This window comes from Watersipora subatra, chromosome 2 (assembly GCF_963576615.1).
Source record: "Watersipora subatra chromosome 2, tzWatSuba1.1, whole genome shotgun sequence".
NCBI lineage: Eukaryota > Metazoa > Bryozoa > Gymnolaemata > Cheilostomatida > Watersiporidae > Watersipora > Watersipora subatra.
In genome coordinates, this window is record NC_088709.1 from 43,384,784 (window position 1) to 43,401,041 (window position 16,258).

General features: G+C 33.0%; 1 protein-coding gene across 1 annotated transcript; it reads right to left on the reverse strand.

Moving 5' to 3' along the window:
- Positions 1 to 717: 717 nt before the first annotated feature.
- On the reverse strand, positions 718 to 16,045 carry LOC137388230 (glycerol kinase-like). Its single transcript, XM_068074731.1, has 4 exons — positions 15,937 to 16,045; positions 15,263 to 15,400; positions 13,714 to 13,818; positions 718 to 755 (listed from the first exon to the last, which is right to left on the reverse strand). The coding sequence occupies exons 1-4, from the start codon at positions 16,043 to 16,045 to the stop codon at positions 718 to 720; spliced, it is 390 nt and encodes a 129-aa protein (XP_067930832.1).
- Positions 16,046 to 16,258: the final 213 nt, after the last annotated feature.

The window sequence follows — 16,258 nt, forward strand, 5'->3', positions numbered from 1 at the left end:
GTTCTAGACATAAAGTTAACTGCAGAAAAAAGATATTAACTCTTTCAGAAACTAATAGATCATCAGAAATGTTTCATGAAGATTTGCAATTTGTTATAGTAATAGTGATTGTTATATTGTTATAGCAACTGCATGTTCGATGCAACTTGTCCCGTAGGACCTGAACAAAATTGAATTGAGATCATCATAACTAACTATTTTAGCTAATCACAGGACAAGTTCATTAGTTTTACTTCTGCTGATGTCAAGCATGAAGTTCATTTCAGAACAACTCATTGAATATGTGTCACCAATGGGCTGGCCACACAAACAAGTTATTTCATCAATGTGGGTAGCCAATACTTACTTCTATGTTATTGTATAATTCCTTTTTATCAGTTAACTTTTGTGGCCTTTACAAATACTAACAACTTGTAACATCTCTTCAACTTTATATTTAGTCATATTATGTCTTGCATATAGAGAGGCCATATTGAATATATGCTACTCTATTAAAAATTGCAAATATAATTGGCTTAGTGGATATTGTTTCTCATGCACCATTATGTTATTGAGAAGATAAATCCGTAGACCGTTGCATGCTGAGCAGACAACTATGCACTAATATTCTAATTGCCTTAACAACTCACAATACTAGAACAGATACTACCTATAATTCCTAGTCACTCTAACAAACTACTGCCACGAACAGTTGGCTGTTTGATTATATTTTACATGCTAATTGACAGCTATGCGTTGCACAGAAAGATTCATATCTGCAACAGGAGATAGTAGTGTTATTAGAACAAGAGTAACAGAGAATGGGAGGAGTTGAAAACCAAAATAGGCATGTTGCCCTAGAAGATACACAAAGAATAATAGAACTATGAAAAACAGGGTGTCAAAAGTACGTTTTGGAATAAGAAAAACATTTGGTTGCGGTTCCCAAAATTTTATATCACAATAATTATTTAGCCTTAAGTCGTCGATTCCTTTTGCTGCCATTGAGGCTGTGATTTTTTGTGATAATCGGTGCTGTTAAACTTAGAGAGCGCTAATAATAAAATAGGATTCTAGATAATCAACAATGCCTGGGGATCGTGCTAACACCCGACCAATACAAACACATGTTCTGGGTTAATTAATTATGCTTCAATAAATGTACTGTCGTTGATAAAGGTAATAAAATTACCTCGATTAAATTGTGACCTGCAGTGGCGTGGCCATAGGACTATATGTCAACTGCACTTTTGCGCGATCCCCGCAATGCTTGAAATTAATTAGTCTTGGTCGTGCCCCTCAACATCACGATAAAAAGAGAGTGCTAGTGCATAATACCATCAGGAAAACATAGTATGGTGCTTGGAATCTGAGTTATTTATCATAGAAAAAATCTGTACATGGAGAACTAATGACACTGATTCCTTACTCATCTTCATTGGTTCTCTGGAGTTGTCCTACCTTCGCCTGCGACGAGCGTCATTATCGTAGTTGATAAATATAAGCGGTAAGCAATAAAATAAGCGGTAAGAGCACACAATACCGAATATGAAAATTGTGACATCACCATTTTCGATCCTATACCATTGAAGATTTTTGCAATCGAGCTCTGGGGAAATCCTATGAACACCAACCAATGTCTGTCTCACCATGTCAAACAATGGCTCATTTGAAAGCCAAGATATTGAAAAACCTGAGTAAGCTGAAACAGTACTTATGTAATTGATGTGCTTTAACAATTTTCTAATGTGCAGTAGACATTTACATGTACTTCTACTGTAACTGCTCTCTTACTGAATACTGGCCACTGCGATCTACTGCAAATTTATCCACCTTACAAACTAGCACACGCTGCATTACCTGAAAACCAGGACTTTATTCATACTGTGAATGCACATTCTTCAAGGCTTGAAATTGTGTTTATATCACAAGTTCACATTAGCATGAGGTTGATACTGTGTATCAACTGAAGTGTGTATCAACTGTGATACTGTGACAACCTGCAATGTCAGTCGATACTGTGTATCAACTGACATTGCAGGTTTTCCTAGCATCTGTATTCCAATCTTACTGTTACTACATATAGCCTGAATTTATTCCCAATATCTGTAGTGTTAAAATGTTAGAAGCATAATGAGCTTCAGCATAGATCACCTCCGAAAAATGCCATCGACAAATCACACACTCTTATTTATCATTTTGGAATATGGAGTCAGGCATTATTGCAACTCTGATACAATGGGATTCTTTGTATTGTATTATCATTAGCATTATATATTAACGCCATAATAGATTCTCATCTCAACTATATTCTACATGCTGATTGTGATCAACTTGTGTGCCCACTCACGCAGCGCTCTAGTGGGACCAGCAGTCACATCACACCATTGTGTTTGCTACTGCACTGCAAATGCAACTACAGAGATATCCATTCAAAAATTTGCAACTGCAATGAATTTCACACCTGTGAATCAATCAGTATTTATCGATATGCAGTTATGATTTTTTGTAGTATTAATTAAATTAAAAACTAGCCGCTAGGCAGAGTTTGTAAACGTAGCTGAGTTTCAAACTTTTTTTAAATCATCGCCGAGGCTTTGAGTTAAGCCCATTGCCAATGCATTACACTTCTTGTACAACATTATTAACAGTTGTCATAAGTCATTCAGAATTCGGTCCGGCATCCTCATCGAAAAAATCTCCTCCGCAATTCTTTACGTTGGAAAACTCATAACTTATCACAATTTGCTGGTGCACTTAAGGCCTCCAAACTGATGAACATTCATGAAAACCTCGGGATGAGGCCAAAAATTTATAGCTTAGCATAATCGACATAATTTTTCATTTAAATAGAAACCTAAACACATGGCACGTGAAGGTTTTACTCTATTGCTAGCTGCTTTCACGGATTAATTTATTCGCGAATGTGTTTATCTATGAATAATTCAGTCCATGAATATGCATGAGAAAACAGTTTTCGCAAAATTTAACTCCGCGAATAATTTCATCCTGCAGGGTATATGTATACATATTATATAATATTGTAACAACTATGTGTTCATGTACAAAATTGTTACAGATGATAATATAGCCTAAGAAGTTAAAATATAAACCAGGAGGAAAAAACCAACCTACATGTAAAGCGTTTGCGGCTTTCGTATTGAATGTCCATTTACTGTACAAACTCTTAAAGTCTACCTACTAGATACATCCCTCAACTCTTAGCACTATACTAACCTTCCAAGTCTACTTCCTGGACACACCCCTCAAGGCGATTTCCTGAACACACACCTCAACTCTACGTACTATACTAACCTCCCAAAACCACTTCCCGTACACACCCCTCAGGTTCACTTCCTAGACACACCCCTCAGGGGTCACATTTTGGACACACCCTTATATGAAATACTCATATAACATCGTGTAAAGGTATAGTCAGAACTTATGATTAATTCTGCATACAAGTGCAAATCAAACCGAATACAATCTTTTGTTACAGCAATATTTGCTTCAATATATAAAGGTTTTGATTTTCGGAGCAAATGTTAGAGTTGATAAACTTTGTATGTCAAGGTTGACTTTAAGCCTCTAAGGAATAATATATGTAAACCTCTTTAGCTTTTTCATTTGTTCTAGAGAGTTCTGGCTAAAAGGTAAAAGAACCTCTCAACTTACCCATGAGGCAGAGTAATAGTAAACAAGCTGAATTTCCTGGTTCGCATCTCGTTTAATCATATGTGCTAAATTGGTGACTGAGTTTCTATTAAAATTGGTGTTTTATAATAGAACTGCGGTGCTGCTCTATATAGATAAGATCAATCAAAATATATTCAGTTGTTTATTTAATAGATATACCTCTGTTGATGCTTTTTGGCACATTAAGGCCAAATATAACGTAAAAATGTCATCATTTACTCTTCTCTGTTTTGCTTTAGGGAAATTACATAAACCTCTAGGTCATGACTTAAGAGTGTTGAAGATGTGTCTTTCTGTTGGCTGTAGAAATAGCAGCAACAAGTAGCACAAGCTAGAATATGTTAGTTTGATGGTTTTGTCTTGGCAGATAAGTCATTGTAAATCATAAACACACTTTAGTTGTAGGATGTGTTGGTGGGTGTCTAGACAGAAAAATATCAAATGGTGGTGGAAATGGTAAAATTTGGGCAAAGTGAAGACATGTGGAAATTCATGCACATGTAGTTGTGGATGCGCAGTGATAAATTTGGAGTAGACGACTCTCAATGTATGATAAAGTTATTCAATTAATGAAATAAGGTTGACCAAGGACTTTGATGTGGCTTTTTATTGTGAAACAATATTGAAAAGATTGGAAAAACTTTAATCTTTCACCAAAAATTTAAAGAAATAAGAATGCTATACTTGTTTTTCAAGTTTTACAAGTAAAGAATAACTTCCTCAATTTGCAAGGTTTCACTAAACCATCTTTAACTAGTTGATCTATAAGTCTCAGCTGAGTTTTACCAAATATGGTCATACAGTAGACCTATTATTAGTAGTCATTCCTATAACTGAATTATTGTTGTAATTAATATAATCGTTCAAATAATTTAGTATTATAGTGTATGGGAAAGGGTGCAGTGCTAGCTGTACAGACATTTTTATATCACATATTATTATATATTATTAAGTTTCTTCTTGATACTTTTACAAAGGAAGTCAGACAGATCTCATGAGGAGTTGCTTCCTCCATTTGTATGGCATTTCTATACCATCTCTGATTAGTTGATCTATCAGATTCAAACGAGTTTTACCAAATATGGTCATACAGTAAATCTATTACTAATAGTCACTTTTATAATTCAATTATTGTTCTAATTAATTAAAACCCTTCAATAATATAGTATAAATAAACTCAAACTATGCAACTCACTAATGGGTAACTGCTATGAAAGAATGAAATGATTTGCATATTTGTATTAGGTTTGTACATATATATCTGAAATATTGACTTGAAAATCAAGTGATGATCATTTATCAACACTTAGTTACTAGTGTTGTTATTCAAATGATAATATAACACCTTTCTTCATGTACTCCTAATTTATCAATATATCTATAAATATTTGAATTTGAAACTTTTTGAATTGTTGAAATTGCTATGAAATATTTTGGAAATCTTGTGAAAACAAGCTTGATTACTGTTCTTTGCACTGATTTGTGTTGGTTTACAAATAACGCGAAAATATGGATTGAAAACCAATCAGATAAGAGCAAATGCAATGGTCTTTGAATCCGATCTGTTTTTAATTTAAGAACTTTTTAAGCCAAAATTCATACATTTTATTTAAAAATCAAAACATAAAAAGACACCATTCATGACACATTATTGCAGCTGAGTCTCCATGGTAAGAAAGTACATATATGATGGGAATCAGTTGGCTTTGATAATTTATGTTAGCATTACAAGAGAGAATAATTCCAATATACCTGATGCTTTCCCATGCAATGAGAATAAAGACAGAATTGAGAAAAGCCAAGACAATCATTTGCTCTGGAGACAATTCAACACAGAAATCATCAAACATAAGTAACAAATAGTAGTAAACACCATGACCTTGACATGAAGTATAAATAAAGGTAGTTATCATATAAACAAGATAGCTGACACAAATACTAGTAGTTCAACATGGAATTAAGGAAATAGAAATATAGTTTCAATTGAAATAGAAATTCTCTCTTTAATTAAATTTGATTGTAACCTTTAATAGTAACCTTTTAGAACGGGTTAAATAACAATTACAATATTCCTGCTAAAACAAAGATATCCAAACTAGCATGAGCCAGTTGTTTTGATTGGTTCAAATTACTACCTAAAAACTGCTAAGGCATTAATTTTTCTGGAAATTCCAGATTGAGCTCAAGAATGGTGCAGTGAGAACTTGGTGGCCATGTAAACCGGATTGCCTAATAGACAAGGTGTAACACAACTCCATAAACTGAATGTCATATGAAGGTTTTTGTGCTACGAAAATGGTAGTGTCAATAGTTGTCACACCTTAATGTCGTTGCGCTGAGCAGACAACTACTAAATCTGAACATTTTAGACTGAACCTGGTAGGATGTCATGAGAGTGAGTGAGCCAGTATAGCTAGTGCCATAGTAGTGATGGCGTATACTCCACATGTAGAGACCATTCCTTGTTTGTTGGTTATGGCATCTACAAATACACCAAGTTGTCAGTTATTGCTAACACAGCAAGCAGATGAAACCAGAGTAGTTTCCTAAGAACAAAACAACAGCATGTGCTCAACTATATGTCGTCTATATGATAGGACAGGGAAAAATATATCAAAATCATTGATCAGATGACAAGGCATAAATTTAAAAAAAAACAACGCTGTCTTTTCGTATATGGAACATCTGCATTGCCACAAAATCATTCATTAGCAGCATAACAACAAACCCTACATAGACTGTCTTCATTGTTTGTGATGAAATAATAGTATAGCGTGATTTCATGTTTTATTTTATAGCTTTTCAACCAGAACTGTAATAATTGGAGTTGTGAGCTCATGAAAAAGAGTATATCGCTAATAAGATCAGCAGGATGCCCATTTATACAATCAAGTGGCTACTTAATAAGCAACAGTCTGTAGTATGAAGCAGAAAGTTCAATCACTGAGGAGTCCAAAATACTGACATCCTTATAATAATATTACCAATCACCTAGAATACTAGCTATAACCACATTTAATAACAACTAGTAGATATCATAACTTGTGACTCCATAAATATTATTCCTTATAACTGCTTGTTACAAATAGCAGTATAAGGTGGCACCAGAAACCTAGATAGGTCAGAGTTGTGACAACTAAAGGTGCTATTAGAGAAATCTCTCCGCTTGGTTTTCAGGTTGCAAACATATTACTAACAATTAGCTTCAGTTAGCTTTAAAACATAAACTTAAATTTTTTTTGATTTAAATATACATGTATAATAAATAGAGCAGACAACTCCTTATTTGTATCCTGTATTCCTACAGTGCATTGCATTGCAAGAATGTTTCAAGATTAAAATTGATAAAACTTGATGGCAGTTAAAATGCTCAGATAAAGTGAAAGTGTGATTATGATGTCTATAGTTACAAAGAGATCGACTGTGTAGAGACACGTAATACTGCAACTTGAAAGCAATAGCTGATATCAACTATTACAGGGATAACAACCAGTGACATCAGTTTGCACACAATCTTATTCTGAGCATTTTAACTGCGCTCAATTTTTGTCGACTTTAATCTTGAAACCTACTGGAAGTCAGATTACCTCAAACATTAAAAACAATTGCAAATACATGTATGAAAAAAAATTCTGTAAAAATACTTTCTGATAAAATCTGCTAAAATTTTGGGTAAAGTTCATCTTTAAATGTTGTAAACATTTCATCTTCTACTTTAGTAATATCATTTTAAGGGCTGAAAAACAGTTTATTGTTAGTTATTTTGAAATTGAAAATTGTGCTGTATTGCCAACTATTGTTTTATAATCCTTTCCTTAGACATACACTCAGTACACACGGAGTACCAGTACCACACCCGACTCACATAAAGGATCTCAACTATGTGTCTAAGAGAAATCACCTGCACTCAGTAATATTAGGTTACGAGCAACCACAATTATAATCAGAAAGAAGTGAAAATTAAAAGGTGAAATGTGAGCAGCAGACGTTGTCTGAATTCCACTGAAACCAATCGATAGACTGAAAAGAGAAAGAGAGACGTGCAATCACATGGGATTCAGCTATAATTACATGTAGATAAAGTACTTGCAGAGCAAACCAAATTTGAGCACCTGCAGTAGCTTGTCACAATGCAGTTTCAAATGCATGTTACAGTATGAAAGTACCTGTATTACGGTGTTATTATTCTACAATATAAAAAAACGCTAATCTAATATAGCATAAAGTCACCTGCTTGAACTTGTCATGCAGACACTTGCAGATGCCATTTGGTAAGTCATTACAGGATGCATCTATCAGAACACAAACTAGAACGAAACTGTCTTGTTTAAAATTACATGAAAAACACCTCACAGAGTAATGTTGAATTAAAATTTTCATAATTGTCTATAATTTGTAGACCTAAGGCTAGAAATAACAGTTCATACCATATAAGGACATGCTCTGATAACAATTCATACCATATAAGGACATGCTCTAATAACAATTCATACCATATAAGAATATGCTCTGATAACAATTCATACTATATAAGGACATGCTCTAATAACAATACATACCATATAAGGATATGCTCTAATAACAATACATACCATATAAGGATATGCTCTAATAACAATTCATACCATATAAGGATATGCTCTAATAACCATTCATACCATATAAGAATATGCTCTAATAACAATTCATACCATATAAGGACATGCTCTAATAACAACACATACCATATAAGGATATGCTCTAATAACAATACATACCATATAAGGATATGCTCTAATAACAATTCATACCATATAAGGATATACTCTAATAACAATTCATACCATATAAGAATATGCTCTAATCCCAATTCAAACTATATAAGGATATGCTCTGGTGATTTGTAATCATAGGTGAAAAACAATTGAATATAGAGTTTCATCACAATGGAACAGTCTCTCAATAAACTTACATAATATTTCAATACTTAGGAACTTAAAAAAAGATGTCAAGAGTCACTTGTGAAACCTAAATTAATCAAAACCAGCCTACTTTTTATTGTAATGAGATAGTGAATGTTATTTTCATTACCGAGTTATACCAACTTCTGTGGACCCAGCATGTTGACTAGCTGCAGTGCTACTGAGCATATGGACCTCATCATATTTTACTCATGTGAAAACTAAACTTTCAATTCCTTTTTCATTTAATTATTACGTATTTTGATATAGATTTTGTATATACAAGTAATTATTATATATATTTTATATACATTATATAGATACATGTCGTTTTCAAGAAGTCAAGCTAAAAAAGGAAACTTTAAAGTTTGACTTGCAACAAAATTCACATTACAGTTATTTGGTATCAAAAGACTCACCATGTCTTACTCTGTTGTGTTGCAGGTGTAAACTATGTGGAAATGTGATTACAAGCTTTTAAAAGCTCAAAAACGAACTGTTAATTGCCGCCATTACAAAACTGCGGCAGATTAGAATCCCTTTCCAAAACGGCTCTAATGGGACGTAGATGAACAAGATGACTTCGGTTTACACTTTCAGGCAACCTCATTTGTCGAAATATTTTCACAAATATACTTCACACATTCAATAAAACAATGTGTATTGTCCTTACGCGTCTATTTCATCATCATTGTAATGCTGCCATTTTGAGCACTGATATCTCAAAACCCACTGTAAAAATTCGTTTAATTTCTCAACCTTAGCTCGAAAGAATGCATATAATCCTCTGATAAACATGACGAGCCTATTGGTCACCTGTGATGGTCGACAAATGCTGCAGAAATTGTTCGCGATGTTTGACAGGAAGTATAGGGCACATCAGATTACGGCTAGACAATTAGACCAAGCCGAAACAAAACTGTAAAGTAGCGAGCATTTATATTTGATACGGGCTTTCCGGTAAAACCCTGAAGTGCTTGTCATAAACTAGTGCTACGAGAAGCTTTATATTGAGCCAATAATTGGCCTTTCAATTCACGTGAGAACATCAGGTGTCAAAACAATAAAAAATCTTTTGACTACGTCAGAGAAATAAATTGATTAAAATCTATGGCGGTTTTGTGATGGCGACGATTAACTGTTCGTTTTTGAGCTTTTGAGAGCTTGTCATCACATTTCCACATATTTTGCACCTTCACCACAGCAGAGTAAGACATGGTGAATCTTTTAATACTAGACAACTTTAATGTGAATTTTGTTGCAAGTCAACCTTTAAACCCTGCGAGTTGAGTATATTAAAATTATTATTATTATTATTAAAATTTGACGACATTTACTAAAACCTCTCAGCAGCTACAACATCGTCTCATGCGTACGTGGCTGTGGCGGTCGTTAGGCTGTCAGCCAGACACGTGCCACACGCCATTAAAAGCTTAGCAACTGCAGTAAGGACAAACAAGGCATGTAATAATATGCAAGTCATGCTGTGCTACAACGACTGTTTTAAATGTGTTTGCTGTTGGTGAACAGTGTTGCTATTTTTAGACACATTTCATTTGTTTTGACTAAGCACAAGTTGTCAAAAGAGTTTCAAAATAAATAGCAGCAAAACTGCCCAAAACCCAACTTTTAACAAAAATATAAAATTATCGACAGATTTATGAAAATTACTCCAATGCATTCTTGGGCTGAATAAAAAACACTACCTTCTTCAAATAACAGTGATTTCATTTTAACAAGTTACTGCAAAATTGCTATTTGCTTTTATTTTATAAAATTTTGTTGAAATTCCATAAAAGTTAATATATTAACCATTTTTGTACAATTACAAGTTTGTAGCAGAAAGTATATTATTTAATAAGTCGTAGATTTTAGATGCTGGTAGATTTTGTAAGGGCTCAAACAGCTTCTGTACATGACAGCAGTCACTAGTTATAGACCAATGGATGCAATGAAGCTCTAGCAGCAGCTGAAGTGATAAAGCTTTGGAGAAAAATGTGAATAAATTGTTTTGGGTACAACAATTTGTTATAGATGGTATACTAAATTTAACTTTGAGTCGTCCTTGACCTCTTAACCACAAGAAGAGAAGTTTAAGAAGAAAGATGACAGAACATAACTTATTAGCTTACTACTACAGCCACTAGTCAACCATTTAAAATACTTTTATTACTAAAAGCTGAGACTGTGAAATTTATATCTTTGCCCATGAGGCTTCATCGTTTTACATCCGTTATGTGATGTCATCGACTAATAACTGTATTCGCTATTTCAGAAAAGTGTCAAGGTCATTTGTGTGAGATTTTAACTTTAAAAAATGTCTGCTTCAGTTTATTCTTTTGTTTTCTAGATTTTTGGTTTAAGATAATATTAAGTTGCTAATAAAAATATTTAACGACCATATTAATAGATAAATAACAGTATATAATATATGTAATATATATTAATCACCATATTAATAGATATAATAACAGTATATAATATATGTAATATATATTAATCACCATATTAATAGATATATAACAGTATATAATATATGTAATATATATTAATCACCATATTAATAAATATATAACAGTATATAATATATGTAATATATATTAATCACCATATTAATAGATACATAACAGTATATAATATATGTAATATATATTAATCACCATATTAATAGATATATAACACTATATAATATATGTAATATATATTAATCACCATATTAATAGATATATAACAGTATATAATATATGTAATATATATTAATCACCATATCAATAGATATATAACAGTATATAATATATGTAATATATATTAATCACCATATTAATAGATACATAACAGTATATAATATATGTAATATATATTAATCACCATATTAATAGATATATAACAGTATATAATATATGTAATATATATTAATCACCATATTAATAGATATATAACAGTATATAATATATGTAATATATATTAATCACCATATTAATAGATATATAACAGTATATAATATATGTAATATATATTAATCACCATATAAATATATACATAACATTATATAATATATTTAATATATATTAATCACCATATTAATAGAGATATAACAGTATATAATATATGTAATATATATTAATCACCATCTTAATATATACATAACGTATATAATATATGTAATATATATTAATCACCTTATTAATATATACATAACATTATATAATATATTTAATATATATTAATCACCATATTAATAGATATATAACAGTATATAATATATGTAATATATATTAATCACCATAATAATAGATATATAACAGTATATAATATATGTAATATATATTAATCACCATATTAATAGATATATAACAGTATATAATATATGTAATATATATTAATCACCATATCAATAGATATATAACAGTATATAATATATGTAATATATATTAATCACCTACTTCCTCCTACTAGTAATACTACGACTACTTTCATGTAACTTTTGAATCAATATTTCTAGGCTCACTTCATTCTGTGAGCAATATATCCTATACATAAACTAGCATTAAAACTGTTTGAAAAAACAAACATCAATCCAGATCCTTGCTGGTACGATGTTAGGCCATGATACAGCTACCCAACTTGTCAATGTGTTGACCTTTTGACCTTTGATTCGTCAAATTTATGCCCTTTAGAGTGTCATTTAGCAACAGGCGTTTGTGTGGGACAGTAAAGCCAAGATGGCTGCCCTATGATGCTTGCTTAGCAACAGGGGTTAAAGGTGAACAAGCTAAAGTTGTCATTGAGTGCTACACAAATGTCGGTTCAGAGCTAAAAACAAGTTTTTGATATATTTTCAGCATCAACTTCAGACCAACTTGGCAAAGGTTGAGCACTTTAACCTGTTCACTCAGAGACTAAATATTTTATTGTAAAAGAGGTGCTTACTCTCAGTAATGAAACAATACCGATTAAATAATACATTTCAGATTTAATACTATGGCAACTATCATATATTTGTTTATTGCCATTTTATTAACATTGTTGTGAAACCTTGTAACGGCTTATAACTAGCTAGCTAAAATTCAAGGCTAATATTCATAAAGCTTTCAGCATTACTTATTTCAAGATATATTCATACGCATTGAAAGAGCTTGCTCAAGGTTGATAGATATATTGCAATAACATAGCTTTGACAAACAACATCTATGAAAAGTTGTTTTTCCTTTGCTTTGCAATATCAAAACAATAGGAGGTAAAATCAGATACATACAAGTAACCATGTTTTAGTTCAAGCATATTTCTGTCTCAAGCAATAAACAAAATTAGCTACGGGTCCTGATGGTGATAATAAAGGGAAAACCAAGTTGGTTACTATGGAAACGAGTCTGCTAGCAATAAACAAAATTAAAAAAAAGAAAGATAGAACAAATTTCATCGGCAGAAATGAGGAAGAGGAGAGGCCTCGCCATATGACAATTTCATTTTGCGGTCCCAATCACTGAACCTTCTGTTTGTTCAAGGAATAACGACTCCTAAAAGAGAGAACTATACTGAATAGAAACACAGTGATTATAATCATGACTATGTATGAGTGAAAATGTTTAATGAATTTATCAGTTTCATTTTCCCACTCAAAGTATTATAAATAAACTTATATTAAATTTTAGTATATTTTATCAGAAAGTATCGATATTTTTCCATCAATTGAGATCGTATTTGATGTTTGAGGTGATATGACTAACAGGGCGTTTCAAAATTAAAATCAAAAAAACTTCAGCCATGGTCGAAATGCTTAAAAAAATTTGTAAAATGACATCACTAGTTGCTATCGTTGCTATAGTTGGTATCAGCTATTGTGTTCAAGTAGCAGCATTACAGTCTCTATTCATCATAATCATTCTATCATAATAGCACCTTCACTTGATCTGAGCATTATAACCGGGATCAAGTTTCATCAATTTTATCTTGAAACATCCTGGCAGTCAGATTAACTCAAACATTAAAAACAATCATATATGATATAAAAGTACTGATACTTTCTGATAAATTCTTGTGTAAGTTCATCTTGAAATGATTGCTATAATAATTGACAATAATAGGAAATACATCCTACCTGTATCCTCTCCGAGAGTATCCCAGTGCTTTGACCTCTCCACAGCATCAGTCCACCACAGATTCGGTTTTGTATAAAATTTGATTAGCTGCTCAAGGAGGGAGTCTGATTTCAGGAAATAGATATATTTGGAGAAATAACAATAACTGTAATACTACATGTATATGGAACATGCTTATTTTACGTTAATCCTTACAGGTTTGAAGATCTGTCATGGTTTGTGTCCTCATCTTTTGTGTCACAATTACAGGTTTTCAACTCATTTCAACTTTCGTGAACAATTTGCATAAGAGCTCTAAAATTATTTTCAAAATATCATTGCTGCTTTAACGATGCTCCACCTAATATCCATTCCCTTAACAAAAAAAGGTATTTGAAACGCTATCTCTAACCAAATATTTGATTGACAACTGCTGTCCTTTTTATGATCTTTCCATGAATTTTTTTTATTTGTAATGAAATTATAGCCAATGGAGTAATAAAAAAGCAAGGATGACTCCAACTCTGCCCACACTATTGAGTTTGCTGAGTGAGAAGAGCGATTACCTGGCTGGGGTCAGATCACAAGAAATGCAGGTGGCCCCACTCTACTTAAGAGAAAAAGTGCTGCATGCCTTTGTTCTACGTTGTAAGGCAGTTTGTGAAACCCACATGTCATTCTTCACTCATATACATGATTGCCAAAAGGAGTTTCTGGTTATCAAAAGAAACGTTATAAAGATAGTAGCTTTTTGCACTAGAAAGCAAGCTAATGTGAATTGAGTTATGATGCAGAACACGGGCAACAAGATTAGCTCAACACATTGCAGTTGCTATGTGACAGGAACATAAAAGATTTTTCTAGTCAAATCGCCACAAAATTCACATTACCGTACTTTTCAGATTATTAGCGCTACTTTTTTTATGTTTTGAGCCATGCGTGCGGCTTATATAAGGGTGCGACTATTTTGTGACTTTTCCTTTCACCGCTAAGGGGTATTAACCGAAATCTCCTTTTAGTGCGCCTCTAGCGGTGAAAGAAAAAACGAAACAGTGCCTAACGGTACTGGTGACGGTCCGTTAGGCACTGGGTTAAAAACGACGGTTAAAACTTTATAAAAATAAAGCAGATGCGGCTTATATAGGGGTGCGGTTAATAGTCCAAAATGTACAGTAATAAAACTTCATACTGTTCTTTATAAATATGTCATGTCGGCCAGGGAGGAATGATTCCACTATACTACAAAGGAAAGATAACTGCACTATGCCAGCTCAAAGAGAGAACCTCATTTATGCCACCTCAGAAGAGGAATTATTCTATACCAGCTAGTGAGGAGAGACGACTCCTGTGAGTGGAAGAAGTACAGGGAAAGACAACTCCTTTAAGACATCTAGTGAGGAAAACATCAACCTCTAATTTCATAAAAATGACAAAAGCTAATGAGAACAGGTTAAAATCTATATACTTTTAAAAATTGATTAAATTAAAGGTTAAGCTAACAGATAATCCAGTGAGCATGAATACTTGCCATAAAAGAGGCAAGTTGTTCATAGTCATCCTGACACCTACCTTCCTCAGATATGAGGGGTTTAAAGACATCAGTAGTGATGGCAGACAAATCCTCAGGATTCAAACTCCATACTCCAATGCAGTACCCGGCAGCCTTTGCTGCACCGAGTGCTGTCGTTTCTGGCATGGAAGGTCGAACTAGAATATTCAACATAAATAGAGGGATGACTACACTGTGTGTGTTTGGTGAATGCTTCAGATATCATCAGGACTAGTCCAAGCATGACAGTGTTCATTTAGAGAGCTTCGCAGCACTAATACCTTATTGAATATTCTATTTGAAGTCAATTGAGAAAATAATTTATTTCATGATAAAAAATAATAAAATATCATTTGAATAAAAAAGGAATAATTCCATTGGGCATTACATACGCTGTCAATACAGTTTATTTACTAAAAATAATCAAGCATCATCAGGTATGATTGGCTTATGTAACCACTCAAACACCAATAAAGTGTCCATTTTTAAACATCAGAGCTCTTAAGCATAGGGTGGTCTAACTCGACTTTCACAGACAACAGATGGAAGTTATTGGCTGTAAACAAATTCTTGAAATCAATTGCAGACAATCTAAATACACAAACATCTCACACAAAGCCAGCAAAAAGGTACAGTACCCTACTAAAAGCTTTAGATGACCTCCAACCTTTAGATGGCCTCACAGATGTCTTACCGACGGGAATCCCGACGAGGTCTGCTCGCATTTGCATGAGTAGAGAACTCTTAGTCATACCTCCATCGACCTGGAGTGATGCCAGAGGGATGCTGCTGTCGCTATTCATAGCGACTAAAATCTATAAATAGATTTCATATGCACCTTGGACATAAAATCATAGTGATTAGTAGAGCTCAGTGTATCGAGGTGATAATTTACCTCTCTGGTCTGATAGCAGACGGCTTCCAGAGCTGCTCTAACGATATGTGCTTTTGTTGTGCATGTTGACAGGCCGCTAATCATTCTACAATACAAGGAGATTGGTTCTGGTCATAAATAT